Source organism: Podarcis raffonei, chromosome 9 (assembly GCF_027172205.1).
Source record: "Podarcis raffonei isolate rPodRaf1 chromosome 9, rPodRaf1.pri, whole genome shotgun sequence".
Classification (NCBI taxonomy): Eukaryota; Metazoa; Chordata; class Lepidosauria; order Squamata; family Lacertidae; genus Podarcis; species Podarcis raffonei.
In genome coordinates this window covers 20,049,581-20,069,513 of record NC_070610.1, presented here as the reverse complement: position 1 = coordinate 20,069,513, position 19,933 = coordinate 20,049,581, and the positions used below count along the sequence as shown (strand labels likewise).

At 43.2% G+C, this 19,933-nt stretch overlaps 1 protein-coding gene across 4 annotated transcripts in view; it reads left to right on the top strand.

The window, feature by feature from the left end:
- The window catches only part of DLC1 (DLC1 Rho GTPase activating protein), a 123,428-nt gene extending 109,594 nt beyond the window's left edge, over window positions 1–13,834 (top strand). For 3 of the 4 annotated variants that reach the window (XM_053404320.1, XM_053404322.1, XM_053404323.1), the window contains 9 exons: window positions 1,190–1,366; window positions 3,741–3,900; window positions 4,350–4,548; window positions 7,265–7,490; window positions 8,098–8,212; window positions 8,387–8,605; window positions 9,923–10,140; window positions 10,663–10,836; window positions 11,559–13,834. In XM_053404320.1, coding sequence (XP_053260295.1) covers window positions 1,190–1,366; window positions 3,741–3,900; window positions 4,350–4,548; window positions 7,265–7,490; window positions 8,098–8,212; window positions 8,387–8,605; window positions 9,923–10,140; window positions 10,663–10,836; window positions 11,559–11,679 — 1,609 coding nt within the window. In that variant the 3' untranslated portion in view covers window positions 11,680–13,834. The remainder of the gene's footprint in view (window positions 1–1,189; window positions 1,367–3,740; window positions 3,901–4,349; window positions 4,549–7,264; window positions 7,491–8,097; window positions 8,213–8,386; window positions 8,606–9,922; window positions 10,141–10,662; window positions 10,837–11,558) is intronic. The other variant, XM_053404321.1, reaches the window with a different exon arrangement.
- Window positions 13,835–19,933: the final 6,099 nt, after the last annotated feature.

The window sequence follows — 19,933 nt, the reverse complement described above, 5'->3', positions numbered from 1 at the left end:
TTTGCAGCATTCGGGAGCTGTTTTGTTCTGGAGCCAAGCCAATCGACTACCAAGGTACCACTGTATATATATTGGTGTATATGCATGCTTGTGTGGCTATAGATACATATATATGTTTGGATTGATACAGCGTACATAGGAAGTGTGATGCTTTTCAACAGCATGTTGGCTTTTATATTTGAGGATGGGATGTAAAGAGGAATCTTAATTTTATTATGTGTTTATTCGGCCTGTTAGTCACATACTACAAGAAGTATTCAACCAATGTACAAAAAAGGCTAAGGAGCCCAAAGGGTGTAGCATATAACCAAAACAAGATGTTTCAGTAGAATCCTTTCATAACTCTTAAAACTCATTTGCATAAAAACTCCTCATGGCACTTTTCCGTTATAAATCACAAACTGAGATTTTCACAAAATGGCATGCACAAAAGTACCACAAATAAAACCAACAACCAAAAAACATGGCAGAAAGGCACCAGCAAGCTATAGAATAATCGGCAGGAGCAAAACTTGTTTCTCAAAGGCCTGGCAGAATAAAAACCCCATTTTACGACTTTCCGTTTTTAAAAAATGCAGTCCTATTATAATCATGTTCTGAGTTGAAGATGCAGTTTTACTCTTAAGCACTGTATATACAAAGAGTGACTATAGAATCCTAAATACATATGGTAATGACTGGAAAATTCTACATAGCTCTGTGTCTAGAAACACGTTTTCTGGACTGGTTTATGGCAAAAAATAATAATACCAAAACCAAAAAAACCCAGTTAGCCCAACTGAGGAGTTATAGAAAGTGCCCTGTCAAATACCCACAAGTCAGAACAAGCATTTTTCCTCTTCTGCTTCATGGCTTCCTTGAATGAATCCTAGGAACCGCAGTTATTTTAAGGGTGCTAAGAGTTATTAGGAGACCTGCATTTCTCACAAAGAGTTACAATTTCCAGAGTGGTTTAATAATCAGTCCCTCTTCCCAGGAAACACTGGAAATTGAAGCTCTCTGAGGGGAATAGAGGCAACAGACTTTGGCAAATGTAGCCTTGCAATATTTTACACGTACTGTGCAAGGTGTATTTAAGTTCCAAACGTCATCAACATGTGAGATCTTGCAAATGGTACAGCAGGTGCCTGGCTTTCCATTTACTCTGACTTCTAACCATTAAATGTCTCTCTTTCTCCCTGTCCTGAAGGCACAGAATGAGGTGGCACAGCTTTCAGAGCTCCCATCGACCCAGCCTAAGCTCAGCACTGCTACAGATTGACTGCCAGTCTGTGGCACAGATGAACCTTCTGCAGAAATATTCCCTCTTGAAGTTAACTGCCCTCTTGGAGAAATATACACCTTCCAATAAACATGGCTTCAGCTGGTAAGGAGCTGCAAACATCTCTGGGAGGCTAGTCAGAACCTACAAACAGTAAAACATAAAGTGTTCATTCCTTTCTGCCAAAAACCAGTTGATTTTTTTTTTAGGTGTGAACTGCCTTTGAAAGTTGCTTAGACTTGGGGTTTTGGCATGGGTGAATGGGTGATAGGTAAAATTGAGAACACCCTCTTAAGTTTATCTTTAAACTTTGAGTTGGACCATATTCATGTCCAGTTACCCCTTGCCAGATAAATGCTTTTGAAAAACCCTGCATTGCCTAATCTCTATTGCTGGTTCTGTAGGATTCTGAAGCAGTCCAAAGTACAATATAAGTTCTGTGGGGTGGTATTTGGTGTGTTTTTTGTTCCCAATTCTACATTTCTACCATCTGGTCTTTCTCCTCCTTCCTTTCCCTGGGAGTCACAGAGAGTATTTAAACTCCAGCATCAAAGCTCCTCCTGTTCAAAGACTGTTATTATGGGAGCTGTGCTAAATACAGAAGTTGTTTGTTCTGAAAGACAGAAATAAGTATTGACCAGTTTATCGCTGCATGCTTTGGATTCTCTGCAGATGTCGTAATGTGTGTTTCTTTTTTGCATTCCGCTGCTGTGTGTTGTGACAAAATGCAAACTATGCGAGCGCTCAGGTCAATAGCGCCGTATGTTAAAACCCCGTGGAAATACAAATGGGGGGGTGTTTGCACGGGGAGGATTAGTCATTCATAAACCTAAAATGCTGTTTACGTAGCTATAGTGTGAATTTAGAATTTTATGGGTTTTGCCTGCTATGCTAGTATTTGCTTTGCGCGCCAACTTGCTTCCTAGCTGATCTCAATTTAAAACTCAGAACGGTTTTATTAAGTGAAATAGCAGGGCTCTGGAATTCCTGTGGGCAGATTTTTCCTACTCGTCAAAACCAAATGGAAAGGCCTTTTACCAAAGTGGGTGGGTGAAGTGATAGAGAAGGAAGGTGCCGGGGTGGGGTGGGGGGGAGAAACACGCCTGAAAGGTCATTTGTTGAACTGAAACTTGTTGCTGGCAAACGCCAGCTTATTACATCAGTTTCCTGCTGCGACACAGGCTGGTGGGTGGTGGGACGGGGTTTGAGGGCTTTCTAAAGCGAGTGGTTAACATACAAAAAGCTCATTGTTCACATGTCTATCTTTCCCTAGAGCCCTAAAGAAGTCAGATTATAAAGGGTCATTGACTGCTAGATTTGCGTTTGACTCTTACAGGGGTTGACATGGCCACCCTCATTCTGCCTGGTACCTTTTAGGCACGGCAGATTCTGGTACACAAGGTTAACTAATTAACTGAAAAGATCCATCTGCTAATGGAAGGATTCGTCTATTTCGTTGATACTATCAGATTTATTCTGTAGCTGCACAGTTAAGCATGTTTGATGCAGCCAACTTAAATAATTTGACATGGCCATATCCCCAAAGAGTCGTCACCTAGTTGGCATATATCAAATGGTTTTGTAGCGAGAGATGAAAAAGATAAGAGCTCCCACCTGCACAGAAGTCTTGTTGTTAATGATGATCTTGCAAACATTTTGTAATACCTTATATTCCGCCAATCTGATGGAAGTTGATTTCCCAAATAAGAGAGGAAATTATATTAACTGGGATGCAAAGACGTTGTCTCTGTTGACGTTGGAATGTTGGCTACAACTTCTTTCCCAACTTGACTCATGAGTCAACTGGGGGGTAAAAATATAGGATTGGAAGATTAATCTCCTAAAAGCATTAAATTGGTGGGGATGCAAGATAAGGGCACATTTGTTGTTTGTTTGTGGTGACTCTTCCAATACGTTTCAGTAAAAGAGAATGAAAAGCCATTCAAGTTGTTATTCTAAGTGAAATATAACTTTTGTTTTGTTATATCTCACTTCCTTCAGCATTTGGGATGGGGCGGTAGTTCTGATCAGTACATAGGTGGAAGACATCCAAGAATCCTACATACACAGCCTTGTGCTCCATGCTAGAGGAAATGCAGTATATAAAAATGCAAAAATAAGAGTAATAAAATGCATGTTTATTTAAGTTTTAATTTAATAAAAAGCAGGTGTCTAAATCAACTATATTCTTTGTTCGCCTGTCTGTCTATATTCTTTGTTCGCCCATAAAACCCCTTAAAATCTGTTAATGGTTCTTCTCCTTACCTTGTGTGTCTCCCCCCATTTAACATAATGGAATGTCAACTCAGTGCCACAATCAAGATTTCTATATTGATATTCTCAGTGAGTCAAGTCGATGTTTTCTGGTGTGCTACTTATTCGACAGCCCGCAGATAGAAATAGAAATGTGAGATGTTTTGGAAAGAGACAGCACACTTGGAAGGTTGTTCATCTTGACCGTATTCCTTCTCTTCTGCAGGGCTGTGCCAAAGTTTATGAAAAGGATCAAAGTTCCAGATTATAAAGACCGAAATGTGTTTGGCGTTCCCCTCACCGTTAATGTCCAGCGTACAGGACAGCCTCTTCCTCAGAGCATTCAGCAAGCCATGCGATACCTTCGCAACCACTGCCTGGATCAGGTTAGATTCCTTGCTCTACCCCTGGGTTTCAGGCTGCCTGATGATCCCGGAACTTTATTTTCACAGCTGTTCACAAGTCCTTTTGTCTTCTTGTTTAAGTGAGTCAAACAAATAGGTTTGGAATTGGACTATGAGCTTCAGACTCAAAAACAATTTCTGCCATTCTCCTCCATCCTATATCAGTGTATCCGACAAAAATAGCTGTGTTGTACTACTTCAGACTCTGGGGGGGGGGGCAGGGGGCAGCAGCATATTTGCATGTTCTTCCACAAGTGGATCAACTGCTTACCTTTGGAAAGGTTTTGATGTCCAGGAAAAGCTTGTGTGATACCTTCTTCCCTGATTGTTTGACATGGCAACTAGAATTCTGGTTTCAGAATCCTCACACATTATTAACAGCAAGCACAATATACCCTCAAATAAATGTCCCTGTTCTTTTTGTCGCATAGGTTGGGCTTTTTCGAAAATCTGGAGTCAAGTCAAGAATCCAGGCGTTGCGACAGATGAATGAGAGCTCAACAGGCAAAATAAATTATGAAGGGCAGTCTGCCTATGATGTGGCCGACATGCTGAAGCAATATTTCCGCGATCTGCCAGAGCCACTCATAACCAACAAACTTTCAGAGACTTTCCTACAGATCTACCAATGTAAGTCCTGGGTTGTTCGTAGTTTCATTTGTAGCCATTCTCAAGTAGCCACCTCTCCTTGCAATGCAAAGCATGTCCGTTTGGGACTGAAACGAAGTGCGAGCCCGAGATTGTAAGCAGCAATTGTAAGCGATGCGAGTTGAGTGCTGCGTTCTGGTGGGTGAGCGATTTTCGGCATCCCCCCGAAAGAAAAACAATCAAGCAGCCAATCGCCACTTACAATCTCAGGCTCGCACCAAAAAACCATTCGCGCGTCCCCCCCTCAGCACTACCCGTGTATAAGACGAGCCTACATTGTGAACTTCATTTTTGGGTCAAAATTGCTTGTCTTATACACAGAAAAATACGGTATTTAGTATCAATGTGCATATTATGAAAAATTCACATGCCCCATGATGTGAGGGGCAGGCAGAAGTGGCTATTCCTCATTTGTTTGCATAGTGCTATGATCAGATGTATCTTGTATCATGTGTGTTTGCCCAGAGCAGTCTTGCCCAGCCTTGGCTCTTGTCCATCATCCCAGCCAGCTTGGCCAATAGTAAGGATGGTGGACATTGTAGTCCCAACAACAATGTCCTGGATTGGATAAGGCAGTTCTAGTGTTCCTCCTGCTTTCCCAGCTTGCCCATCGTTTCTGAGCCTCCTCTGCTTTCTGCTGCACCCCAGTCTGGTACCAACCATCTAGGCAGTGTGTGACCTCCATGCTATGTATCCATCGTTTGTGGATTGGGGCACTAATCCCACATTGGTGTTGGGAAGAGGAATAAAATATGACATCTCCGACCCGTCTTAAAACACACAAGAACAGGAAAACATAACCTCATGACATCAGCTTGGGCTGATATGGGTCAGGTGGTGGGAGCACCTGCCTTCATAAATACAATGAGAATTCTCTACTACCGGACTCCACCATCATCATCTGAGGCTCTTCTTCATGTGCCTTCTCCACATAAGGTCCTGAGGGTGTCAACACGAGAGCGGGCCTTTTCTGCAGTGGCTCCTCATTTGTGGAATGCTCTCCCTGGGGAGGTTCATCTGGCATTCCTTATACATCTTTAGGTGCCAGGTGAAAATGTCCCTCTTCAACCAGGCCCTTGGCTGATTAATATTCTACAGCCTTTTAAATGTGTGGGAGGGTGGGGTTATTGTTTTGTTGTTGAGAGCCAGTGTGGTGTAGTGGTTAAGAGCGGTAGACTCGTAATCTGGGGAACCAGGTTCACGTCTCCGCTCCTCCACATGCAGCTGCTGGGTGACCTTGGGCCAGTCACACTTCTCTGAAGTCTCTCAGCCCCACTCACCTCACAGAGTGTTTGTTGTGGGGGAGGAAGGGAAAGGAGAATGTTGGCCGCTTTGAGACTCCTTCGGGTAGTGGTAAAGCGGGATATCAAATCCAAACTCTTCTTGTTTCTGTTTTAGCTATCTATTTTTGCTATTACAGTGGTACCTTGGGTTACATATGCTTCAGGTTACATACGCTTCAGGTTACAGACTCCGCTAGCCCAGAAATAGTGCTTCAGGTTAAGAACTTTTCTTCAGGATGAGAACAGAAATCGTGCTCTGGCAGCGCGGTAGCAGCAGGAGGCCCCATTAGCTAAAGTGGTGCTTCAGGTTAAGAACAGTTTCAGGTTAAGTACGGACCTCCGGAACGAATTAAGTGCTTAACCCGAGGTACCACTGTATCTCATGTTTTTATCTTGTGAACTGCCCTGAGATCTTTTGGTGAAGGTATCTAAATCTAATAAATCAAATAAATACTAGCGAACATTTGGCCCACCCCTTTGCGTCTTGGCTGATGGTGAGAGGCAAGAGCTACTTGCCTCCAGATCTCATCCTTCCCTCGATTTTTGTGTTCTTTTCTTCCATGTACGCAACTCCCCCAAGCGGAGCACACTCCACAATTTGAGACCACTTCCATGAGTCCCTTGAGTGGCTTTTGGATATTTTTCAACCCCTGGTGCATCAAAACAAATCAAGATCTCTTACTATTTTGTCAGTTGTCCCCCCGCCGCCACCGGCCGTATTTTTTTTTTTAAAAAAAAGGACATTTGCTATTGAAAGTATTTGTTGTGCTCTGTAGCCATGGATCTGTGCAATGCTATGTGTCGGTACATTAGGATGACTCCCCACCCAGTCTTCACTGACTACATCATTGTTCGATGAAGCAATCCTCTCTGCTTATTGAAGTACCGTCTGGATATTTTGTGGTGCCAAAGTTGGGAACCGTTTTTAAGGGCTATTTATTTTAATTGCCTCCCCAGTTGAGGAGCGTGTTTCACTGGTGTGTATGAATTTTTGCTGGAGTCCAGGTTGGCTGAGCTTAGTGTTTGCATTTTCGTCGCCACCCATGTTAATAAATCGAAGGAGGGTTCCCCCCCACCAATCTAATTTAACAGCCCTTTTAGCGAGTCTGCAGAAGTGTGTGGCTCTCAAAATGAAATTCTAAATTTAACTCTGGAATATGCACAGCTTTGTTTTACTGTTGAGTCTCTCGCTAGGCAGGAAATACCTGAGGGCAGTTAAGCTGTTGACTAAAAAAAAAAGTGTGGGGGGGGAGGGAAATCCAGTCTTGTGCCTTGAATGGTATGCAGCGCTCTGAAGGAAATCGCTTCAGACTCGAGTCAGAAGTATTTGAAGCTAAGAGTTTGCTTTGGGACGCATTCGTGCTATATGTGTGGAAAATCAATGACTTGACGAGAGGGTTGCTAATCTTATGCAGATGTGCCAAAGGACCAGCATCTCCAGGCGATCAAGGCAGCCATTATGCTTCTACCAGATGAGAACAGAGAAGTCCTACAGATCCTCCTATACTTTTTGAGTGACGTCACAGCTGCTGTGAAGGAAAACCAGATGACGCCGACAAACCTGGCTGTGTGCTTAGCGCCTTCGCTTTTCCACTTGAACACCCTCAAGAGGGAAAATTCTTCCCCAAGGCAAGTCTCCAGGTAGCTCAGTCCTCTGTTCCTTCCTGGCATCCTCGCTGGTGGTTTGTTGGGCACTTAAATAAGCCTTTCCTTAAGACGCTTTGAACTCTTTCCCCCTTTAAAAAAAATCAGTCTACCTTTGGGCTAGTGCAAATTCTTCCCACTGAACAGTGGAAACAGGTTGAGGGGACTTTTAAGGGAAAGGTGCTAGTGATTATGCCTGTGATGATCACGCAAGGCATTTTTTTAATTCTGCATTCAACATGACGATGAACACGTGTGCTAAATTCATCTGGCCATTCCATTACATGGTTGAAAATAATAAAAAAAATTCCTTCCAGTAGCACCTTGAAGACCAACTAAGTTAGTTCTTGGTATGAGCTTTCGTGTGCATGCACACTTCTTCAGATACACTGAAACAGAAGTTGCCAGATCCTTCTATATGGTTGAAAATGAAGATCATGTTTAGACCTAGAGCGCAAGATTTATTATCAGCGTTCAGGTGTGGTTCCTAGCTTTTTCATTTCATGTTACTTCGTTCACACAGGAAAGCACACCTTGGCGCTCCCAATATAGTCCTGACAACTTTTCTTTCATCACAACTAATTAATGGTGATTGCGTTAACAGGGTGATGCAGAGGAAACAGAGTCTGGGGAAACCCGATCAGAAAGATTTAAATGAGAATTTGGCTGCAACGCAAGGTCTGGGCCACATGATTGCAGAGTGTAAGAAGCTGTTTCAGGTGAATATTCCACTATACACTTCTTCCTTGGGTCTTTTAATATCATGCAATATGCTAAATTGCATTGTCTAGTTATTGACCTGATAAGACTGGCAACCAGTCTTATACTGAGTCATCGTGTCTGTAGTTTTGAACCTTCCGACCATTTTATCCTCCTTGTTCCCATACTCTCAGATCCCTGAAGAAATGAGTAGATGCCGGAATTCCTACACGGAGCAAGATCTTCGGCCTCTGAGCTTGGAGGAACTAGGCAAAACTAATAACTCTGAACCTGCCGACTACCGTTTTTACATCCAGGACTGTATGGATGATTTGCTTAAGGAGATTAAGGATAAATTTAAAGGCTGGGTCAACTGTTCCACCTCGGAGCAAGCAGAGCTTGCCTACAAGAAGGTATATTAGCACAACTCCAGGACTGTTGTTAAATCTCGATGCATTTCACATAGAAAGTGAAATCACAGAGAGAGTACATTTGGAAAGGGGGAAAATAATGACTGCCTTAAACTTGGCAAACTTCAAATAATATTCCCACTCACTAGGGCTTCTCCCAAAAGTGAGAAAGATGGAACAAACTGATCTGATCTGAAATCATTTTGCAGAGCTGATTGCCAGCAAAATGTTAAGCTTGAGCCAATGATGAAATCATCCAAAGTTATTAACATTTCAGAGAAGGTCAAACCAATGTAGCATTTTATGGGCGAAAATGGTATGTGGACTGAGGGGCAGTATAGAATTTAAGGCCTTTGCCAAGCAGAAAATTCAGGTCTGGTTTATACATGGAGTCAGAAGCCTCCAGTTGACTGCGGTAGAGATATTCCAGCTCTCCTCCAGAACTGCCACCATGGTCTACTCACTTGCCCTCTAGCAACAGCCCTGCTGGCAGGATCAGTAAAGACAAGGGAACTGCAGCCAACAGGAAGATAGCTGCTACAATCATCGAAGGGCTTCTGACCACACCATTTCTTATGTGGTCCATGGGTTGCACTTAGGATCTGTTCACCCCCTGCAATTCTTTAACAGTGCAGTCCTAAGCATGTCTATTCAGAAGTAAGTCTTTTTGTACACAGTGGGGCTTATCGGAGTTAGAATTTCAGCCTCAAGAGACTGAAGTCAGTGGGTCACTTCGGAATAAGTGCTTTGAGGACAGATACTATCCACCAGACATAACTTAGACATTTGCACAGTAACTAAGGTAAAGGGACCCCTGACCATTAGGTCCAGTAGTGATCGACTTGGGGGTTGCAGCGCTCATCTTGCTTTATTGGCCAAGGGAGCCGGCGTACAGCTTCCGGGTCAAGTGGCCAGCATGACTAAGCCGCTTCTGGTGAACCACAGCAGCGCACGGAAACGCCGTTTACCTTACCGCCGGAGCGGTACCTATTTATCTACTTGCACTTTGACATGCTTTCAAACTGCTAGGTTGGCAGGAGCAGGGACCAAGCAACGGGAGCTCGCCCCGTCGCGGGATTCAAACTGCCAACCTTCTGATCGGCAAGCCCTAGGCTCTGTGGTTTAACCCACAGCGCCACCCGTGTCCCTTGCACAGTAACTACTATATATTAAAAAGAGGCTTGATCCCTTTCTTTGTTTTCAACTTGGCTCAATTTTGAATTTACACTTTCAAAATTAATCAGGCTTAAACGGCTAGCTTGTCGAGCATAGTTAACTGTGTAAGCATATATAGCTACTTATGGTGACAATGCTTTCCAGGTTTCTGAGGGTCCACCTCTCCGGTTATGGAAATCCACGGTTGAAATCCCTGCAGTTCCTGAAGAGATCTTGAACCGTTTACTTAAAGAACAGCATCTTTGGGATGAAGATCTTCTGGATGCTAAAGTGATTGAGACTTTGGACAGCCAGACTGATGTATACCAGTATGTACAGAACAGCCTGGCACCCCACCCAGCCAGAGACTATGTCGTCCTAAGGTAATCTTGCAGATTTCACCCCTGGCAGATTTATGAAGGACAGAGCCTGCAAAACCCTTTTATCAATACAGCTAGCTAAAATGTAGATACATTGATTCATCTACTGATTTGTTTATTTTTTAAATACCTCCACTACCTGAAATGTATGAAGCCTACATTTAAGCAAGCTCTTCATTTAAAAAGAAATAGGTCAGTCCGCTATGTTAAAATTAATGGTTGCTGGCTGATACATACAAACTTGTTTTCTACAGGGTAGATTTATATGTACTTGTAGCAAGAATGTTACCACCTACTTTTTTTTTTTTTACTGCCAATGAGATTTTAATTTAAATTATTTGGAGACGTTCAGAATTTTAAACTTTGACAGCTTGCATTTCTGAATGTTTATTTGTTTTTAACATCCTCTTGGATTTACTTGTTCTGTAAGTTACGTTGTAAAGGCTATTGGCGGCAAACAATAAAAACCTGGCTAGCTGGCATCTACGCAGTCTTTTGTTATAAAGCTGTTCTTGTTCCTAACAGGACTTGGAGGACGAATTTATCTAAAGGCGCTTGTGCACTTTTAAGCTCCTCAGTGGACCATGACCGTGCTGCAGTCCTTGGCGTTAGAGTGAATGTGCTCTTGTCCAGGTATCTCATTGAACCTTCTGGATCAGGAAAATCCAAACTCACCTATATGTGCAGAACTGATTTAAGGTAAGCCTTTTTTCTTCACTTTTTCCTCTTCCGTTGTTTTAACTTCCAATCCCTGTTAGAAGAATTAACTGCCGTATGGCCCAGAATCAGCTGTGTTGTCCTTCCCCTTCCTCATTTGCATAGTGCAGAAGAGATGATGATTGGTTTTAATTGATTATTTTAAATGGCCAACTTCACAAATGATTCACACAAGAACTCCTTGCAATCCCACCACAGAGATGTGCAACATATTCAAAAGCGATTCCTCTTGGAAGTCTGGTCCCTCCATCACAAATTCCACCCCCCCATTTGTGGAGCTTTCGTTTGCACTTCCATTTATTTTGTTTACAGTTGGTGTGCATATTTATGTGAATGCATACCCTGCCCATAGTTGCACTATAGCATGCGATGTGGAATCTCAAATCATTAACAGAACAAGAATGTGGTTGTCGAAGATCCATTGTCACCTTAATGGTAAGACACCTTCGCTGCATGCAGAAGGTTCCAGGTGGGCATCTCCAGGGAAGGCAGGGAACGCCCCCAGTCTGAAATCTTGGAGAGCGCCTGCCAATCACTGTAGACATTAGGCAGTTAGATGGACCAATGGCAGCTTCCAAAGTTCCCTATCCCTGCTCCCCAGCAACTGAATACTTGTTCCAAGGATTCCTGTTCCATCTCTTGTTCCTTCCAAGTTACGTCTGCTATGACCAGCTTCAAGCATGCATTTTCTTTCTTGGAAACAGGGGCCACAAACCTGACTGGTACACAAAGGCTTTTGGACACTTGTGTGCAGCCGAAGTCATTAAGATCAGAGACTCTTTCAGTAATCAGAACCTGGAGACGAAAGAAGCAAAGTCCAGGTGACGACTGAAGCAGACCAACGTGGCCGCAACGCGAATAGATACTTCCCGGAACTGTTGATTGTTACAGAACGGGCCACAGCGTGGCCTAATAAGTCTTGCCATGAAGAAAGTGTGTCTGGAATGGGCCCAGGATTCTCACTTCCAATGTCTGTGGCAAACAGTACATTTTCAAAGCTGCTTCCTATCGGTATTAGGCCTATACTGTAGGCCTTGACTGGAATATATTGGATGGTGCAACCTTTTTCTTTCTTTTTTTTAAATAATACTATACTATGTTGCTTAGACAGTGTGAATTGCTTCTGAGAAGCAAAACCCTTAAGACTTTAAATATATATTTCTGGATTGTAGTGGAAATGATTCTTTCCTATATAATGTTAGGTTTATTGTATGTATCTGTGTGCCATTTGTTGAGGGACTGTTGCATCCACTGGATTTGTTGGCACTCATCCATGGGGTCTCGCTAAAGCAAGTGAAGGAAGGTTTGCACAGAGGCAGAGGTGTGAATGACTATGTAATTGTTGAGTGGAGTTGTAGAAAACAAGAGTAGGGGAATTGGAAGTGTCTGGGACACTCAAGAGCATTGGGGAAGATTTTAATCTGTGAGGGGGAGGTAGGCCTAGGAGCTTTTTGTCTGTCCAACAGACCATCGCAAGCTAGTCTTTGCTCATGTGTCCTGTTATTACTTGTGTATATCTGAAAAGGAAAATGGAGGAGCTGCCACAAACATGGCAAGGAAAGCTGAAGCTCAACACTTGCAAATGAAGATAGCTGAAGCGAATAAAATGAATCCCTGACGCATTTCAACTTGTGTCTTTTGCATGGACCTTGGGTTGTATTCCATCATGCAAGGACTTCTGTTTGCACGACAAAACTTTGCCTTCCTCTTTTCTCCCTGCACATCCCCTCAAATCTGCTCCAGAGAGTTGGGGGAAACCCCAGAACAGATTTGGAGGGTGTATGGGGAGGGGAGAAAAGGGGGACTCCATTGCACTAGCAGAAATCCTTCATGAATGGAACAATTTTGTTGGATACCAACCCAATCCTCCTAAAGATGAGTTTCCTGTTTTAAAGTTCTCAGAGCCTTTTCACCTGCGTTACACCCAGGTAAATCTGAGTCTACAAAGAGTGTGTGTGAAACCTGGAGTTGTGGTTGTTGACAGCTTCCTCAAAAGTGCACCTGCAGAAGACCCGTATTTGCCATGCTCATGTTTTATACTGGGGTTCTTCAAGCTTGGGGTCCCAGAGTTGAACTGTAACTCCTATCATTCCCTGCCAGCTAAGCCACCAATCAAGAGAGGAGAGGAGTTGTAATTGTGACAACATCTGGGGACCCAAGCTTGAAGAACACTGCTTTCCATTTGCAGGTGCACCCACTTAGAAGCCTCTTGGGCACATGTTTCAAAAAACGAAATGCGTGTGAATCTGACAGCACCCATATTTCTACTTCTCAGACGGAGAATGTCTTGGGAGTTAAGGTCCTTGAAAAAGATATACGTTGAAAGGAATGGGGTATTTTTTTACTTTTAAGCGCAAAGTTTTCTCCACAGCCACCTTCCTGCACAAGTACCTGTTGAAAGTATTGGCCGTGGTCTTTTAACAATCCTCTCTTCTGAATGAATCTCATAGGAATGAACGGAAAGCTTGTGGCATGAGCTGAAACTGCTTTCAGTGGCTTGAAAAGTCAGCACTGGAATACGTCATAACTGGAGCATTCTCAAGTTCTAAAGCGATTCATTGTAATAGAATACCGTGTTAGGAGTTCGAAAGTCTTCATATATTCCACTCCACTATAACCATATAACCTCATTTTATCCACTTAGTTTGAAGGGAGGGGACCTCCAAAACGTTCAGAGGTTTGGATAAGAAAGGGTACTGTGGCTATCGGATTATGTGGTGTAATGTAAAGGACTGCAGGTTAGGATAAATAGGAGGGTCAGAGTGATGAGGCCTACCATGCTTCAGGTCAACCACCTTTACAAGAAACCTAGACCTATAAACTCTAAACATCCTCTTTGGGGGAAGCAAGATAGCCATAATAAAAGAGTAACGATATCTAGGAAAGATGTGTATAGAATTGTGCTGTTATTTTGCCTTCCTTAGAAGCTGTAGATGCAATTGTCTGGTGCTGAGGTCATGTTTGCGGGCTTCTCTTAGGCATCTGTGAGAACAGGATGCTGGACTAGATAGGCCATTGGCCTGATCCAGGCAGCTTCTTATGTTCAGATGCAGTTCAATGCATTCTAAGGGGTTGAGTTAAATGACCCTTTGGATCCATTCCAACTCTTCCATTCAATAATTTTGCGTTTCTGTGAATGTGAAATATGAAATACAGTATCCCCCAAAGCAGGGCTTGGACCCTTGCTAGGACTATTGCCTTCTTCCTACCAAAACCCAATCTAGAGTCCCATGTAGGTCGCAGGTTCGATCCCCATATGGAACAGCCTATTCCTGCATTGTAGTGGGTTGGACGAGATGATCCTCAGGGTCCCTTTCAACTCTACAATTCTCTGATTCCATGTAAGGGTTGTTCTTTGATGTAGAAATGCAGTATTAGCACAGAGATGTGCTGAACCAATGTAAGGCGAGATTGGGGGGGTGTAGATTGGAAAGTGATTTTTTTCAAAGCAAGGACTTTTTATGCAGTCGTCTATAATATCTCTACCCTCGGACTCTGCCCCTGGAACCCAGCCTTTTAGCCCTCCCTGCAAAAGCTAGAACAGGCTGCTCACGCACACACAGGTGAGTCTTACGAAAGATGGAGTGACCTGCTGGACAGTTGGTTCCATTTTGCTCACGCTCTCAACCTAGAAAAGCCCTTGTGACCTCATGGTTGCCTTCTTTCCCCATCCCAGGGCAGTGATGCAGCTGGAAGCAGCCCGTTGTTACCATTGACAGTGTTATATTATTATTTTTTACTTGTTTTGTTAAGGGGTTGTGTGATGAAGAATTGTGGTGTGTTGGTGGATTGTGTCTGGTTCCTAGCAATCGCCTATGTCCACATTATTGGCCCATTTTTATTTCATAGTGTTTTATGTCACTGTGTCTCTCGTTTGCTTCTCTCCGTTCATGTTCTGTTCTTTGCATGTTGCAGTAGGACATGCATGCAAATATCAGGTGAGGAACAACAAGAGAGAGAGAAGATTTGCAGTGAGGGACACCCGGCAGGCTGGGGAACTTCTTTGTGTGTTGATCTGCTTGCAGCATTTCAGGGAGAAGTTTCCAGGGACAACAGTCCTTGTGATATCTGTTCAGAAATCATGAAGAACGTAGCAGGGATTTTAGTAATTCTCTTGATGTGGTTTGCGTCTCTGTACCAAACCCAGAGGTTAAACCCTTTGCCCTTGCAAGGAATACTGCCAAGGATCAGATATGGATTGGAACCAACTGTTTCAGATGTGACCTGAGGGGAAAAGCTGTTCTAGATCAGTAGTCTTCAACTTTTCAGACCCAGTACTAGCTTTTAACCCAAACATGCATGTGGAGACCAATTGCTCTCTCTCTTTTTAGCATATATTTGGATGGTGTTAGTGCTACTATTGCAACCCACTATAGACCAGGCCAAGACCAAGTAAAGAATCCCAACCCACCAGATGAAGACGACTGTTCTAGATCATACCTTTAATTCTTATCCGGGGGGGGGGGGGGGACGGGACCCAAAAAGTTTATTAGGCAGTACATCCAGTTCGCTAGTTGAGAGATTACTGCCATGTATGCGTGCTAAGGATTGCACCAGTAGCATATCTCACCAATAGGGAAGCCTTGTGTATTCTTTGTATACTTTTTAAATGTTCAAATGTGTGTGTAAAAAAAATAAAAGTATGTTGTACATACCAGTCTGTTGTAAACATGTATACTTGCTCACAGTTTATTGTCCAACATAGATAAAGCATGAAAATAATTATTTAAAATATAGTTGTATTTATACCTCAGATATTCTTTTGAGGGGCAGGGTATTTGTACCTCAAGTTGGCTACCCTCCCCTGTAAATACGTTCTATACGATTAAGGTCTAAGTAAAAGAAGAAAAGGTTTATAACTTGCTATTATATGTCTGTACAGAATATAATCAATAAATGCACTATTAAATGTTCATGTTTGTGAAACACCTCTTTTCTCCACCGCATGGTTGATAAGGCTACAGTGACTACTAAGATGCTATGGCCTATGTTCTTCCTGCACTGTGGGAGGCAGTACATGCCTCTGTATACCAGCTGTTGGGCATCTCAAGGGGCAGTGCTATTTTTCTAGAAAAAGAGATGCCAGAACAGAGTTCTGGTAAGTTCTGGCTGGAAAAAAAGCCCTGTCAAGAGATCCGAGGGCTGTTTGCGCTCAAGCCCTGCTTATGGCTTCTGTTTGCTTGGCTGCTGTGAGAATAGGATGCTGGAATAAAGGGGACTTTGATCCAACAGAGCCAGTGTGGTGTAGTGGTTAGGAGCAGTAGTCTTGTAATCTGGGGAACCAGGTTCGTGTCTCCGCTCTTCCACATGCAGCTGCTGGGTGACCTTGGGCCAGTCACACTTCTTTGAAGTCTCTCAGCCCCACTCACCTCACAGAGTGTTTGTTGTGGGGCAGGAAGGGAAAGGAGAATGTTAGCCACTTTGAGACTCCTGAAGGGGAGTGAAAGGCGGGATATCAAATCCAAATTATTATTATTATTATTATTATTCCTCTTCTTCTTCTTCTTCTTCTTCTCCTCCTCCTCTCCATGCACTCTTACTCATTTAATGTTGCCTATTTTTCTCACATGCTATGAAAAGCTGCTCCCTAAACCAATGACAGGCAACATCCCAAATCTACTGTGCAGGCAATGTCTAGCCGCTCATAGTGAGCAGGCTGTTTATCCAGCTATGCAAAAGAAAAAGCCTGTTGTAGATACAGCTGGTTTTCGTCTCCTCATGCCCACCTAGCAGAATCCCCTCTTATTTTGGTTTAATGATCTATTGAGGCCTTCAGTTGACAAGCCCTCTTGTGTGAATCAGCCCTTTTAAGTATTAAGTAATCTATGGATCAGATTGCGAGTTTCAGTTTATCAAACTGGGTCAACACAACATTACATGAGAGACTTACTCCAGCTAAACTCAGGACAGGCTATCTCCTAATTTAAGTCCCTCCGTTACTGGCAGAGCTGTTAAAGAGGTTTTCACAGCAGAGAGGAAACACTGTTGTCCTGTCCAGGAAACATGTAGGTTCCTTCAAAACAAAAGGGACAAAAGACCAAACGATAAATTGGAGAAAGTTTAATGTTTGCAAAGGAAGGAAGTCGAGAACTGGAATGTTGGGCTTCATGTGTCACTTTGCAATGCTGTCAAAGAAAGTAGTCAATTAAAATGCCACTTTTGTGCCTCCAGAAGGAGAGGTTCCATTTTTGTCTCCTCCTGCGGTAACGTTCTGAATGCCACATCGATAATTAAGTAGCTGCTGCTGTGCAGCAAAGAAGGCATCTCCTTTTGCAGCTGTTCTTCCAGCTGTGAATCCAAAGAAATGTCAGAGCATCCTCTTCCCCCACACACACCAGCACCCCACCTCCCCATCATTTCAATGGGATGTTATGGGATTATAAGGTCTAAGATATAAAATAAATGTACCAAGCAAACACATACATCAATATAGAAACCGCATGTCTGAAACAGTGCAGGAAAAAGTCCTGAAACCATTTTGTCTCTCCCAAATGGACCTCAAATGTTTCTCTGCAAGGAGGGAGGAAATGAGAAAAACCTCCCCATTGTCTCTTTGCTTGCAAATCCTGCCTTAAGGGCACGTTTAAGATATGAATAGGGCGAGCCTGTGACCTGGACTCCGGAATTAAGTATTTATCATCACAAAAGAATAGCCAGGCTAGCCAGGTAAACCCATATGTGTCAGACAGGATTCTGTTGTAGACTGCCCCTTCTCTGATGTATGTACGATGTATTGGGGGGGTGGTCTTGGGCTCCAGGGTGGGCAATTTCAAAATGTCTATATAAGGGCTCGCGTGCCATTGTTCTGGGTCCCTCCTGCCTCCAGCGTGTGGTTGTGAGCACCCTGTTGCAATGGTTAATAAAGATCAGGCTTACTAGCTGCTTTGCTTCTCAATATTCTCTGGCTGGCCTCTGTTATTTTCTCCTACCCATAGAGAACCTACAAAAAGACTCTATATGGGTTCTTTGGTACCCTATAAGGGAAAAGGAGCAGTTTTTTCTTATAACAGGGACATATTTTCCCATCGTTCAGCCCGGACACTGAGATCCAGCACCGAGGGCCTTCTGGTGGTTCCCTCATTGCGAGAAGTGAGGCTACAGGGAATCAGACAGAGGGCCTTCAGAAGACATCTTAAAGCAGCCCTGTTCTGGGAAGTTTTTAATATGTAATGCTGTACTGTTGTTAACACTTGATTGGAAGCTGCCCAGAGTGGCTGGGGAAACTCAGCCAGATGGGCGGGGTTTAAATAATAAATTATTATTATTATTATTATTATTATTATTATTATTATTATTATTATTAACAGAGGAGCTCAGGAAGGCGACACGGGAAAGTGGTGACAGGTGTCCTAGATGGGTAGCCTTTTAGAGTTAATTGTGATTACTTGGAAAGAGGATTCTGTTATGCTATGAAATGACTTCGCCATTCACATAATTGCACTCATCAATCTTTTTTCAAAGGGTAAACTTGATGCTTCCAAATAGGCAGCAATGAAATTGTAATAATGAGCCTTTATAACCAGTTTGGGAGAGTTTTGTGTTCCTAAGGTGGATAAGTGGAGCACGGAGTCTTGCGCAAAAGGGGAAGCACCTGGTGCAATGGCAGGGCATCAGAAGTCCCAAAAAGGAACTGTGTTCATCACCATGATGTCACAGGCCCCACCCAATAGGTCAAGAATGGGGAACTGGATTAAGCCCATGGGCCAGATCCAGAACTACTACCCCTCCACCACCCAGTGGCCACTTTGATAAAGGCCGCCCACCTGCCCACCTGCAAAGCAAGAAGGGGGAATAGCCTCATGCTAGTGTGAGCTCTTAAGGCTGATGTTCTAATACCTTCTGAATTAAATTTACTGAACTAAATTCTAACTTATCTCTCTTGTATATTTTTGTGCCTGGGAAAAACGGTCTCTTAGAGAAGAGCCGTATTACAAATCCTCCTCAATAGGCTGAGCACCCTCTAGTGGAAAATGATGTCTGTACCTATAACTGCTGCCCATAGTTATAAAACAACTGCTAAGCTGTTGCACTTATTACTACCCAAGAGAAAGTGTTTACTATGAGCTGGCTCTGCACACTTGTGGCGATTGGCATCTATAAATGAACTTTCACATATCCTGCACACACCACAGACCATGCCCCAAACGCAATGCTGTTTCATTATGCACATGTTCATCTGTGAGACGTTCAGTGCTGACTGGCAAACTGGTGATAAATCAAGTTATTTACATGTAGGTGTGAACCGCTCTCATATTATTATGAGCAGGGTTTATTTTTGCAAAATTGTGGTCCGGTGACTAAACACTAGAACTATGGGAAGAAACTAAATCAGCAAACAGATGTCTGCAAAAGCTTCACTGACAGCCAACCTATTCGGGTGGGCATTCCGGGTCATCCCAGTTTCCAGATGGACAGTTGTTGTTTTTTCATACCAGAGGTGAGGAATCTGTTGCTCTCCAAAGATTATTGGACTCCCAACATCCATCATCCCTGACCAGTGGCCATGCTGGTTCAGGATTGATGGGCATTGTAGTCCAACCACATCTGAAAAGCCACAGATTCCCCATCCATGGTCTGTACCAGCAAAGAATCCTATTGCACCTTTAATGTATTGTGACTGACAGGATATGTAAGTCATAGTCACCTAATGACAGTGACTGACAGCATATGTAAGTCATAGTTGCTACCAATGTTTTTAGCAAAACACACATAGACTCTGATTCCATGTATGTGTATTTTTATGGTTGCAAAAATTTGGACATGTCTGGGTGCCATGGAGCATGTGTAGGTTTCTTTCCTTCAGGCAAGTGTGTGTGTGTGTGTGTTTAATGAGGATAAAACAACGGTACCCAGTAATACAGTAAGCCCACAACTTATGCAGGGTTTGTGTTCCAGGGATTGTGCCTAAAGTCAAAATTCTGTATAGTCAAAACACATTGGGTTCAATGGTGGGTGGGATGGCCAAAGTCATTTTTCCCAGAACCCTGCTACCTTTCCACCCTCTTTTTAATTTGTTTACATTTCTACCTCACGTGTAAAGCTGAATGCGCACAAGTTAAATGCAAATAAGCAGTGGACT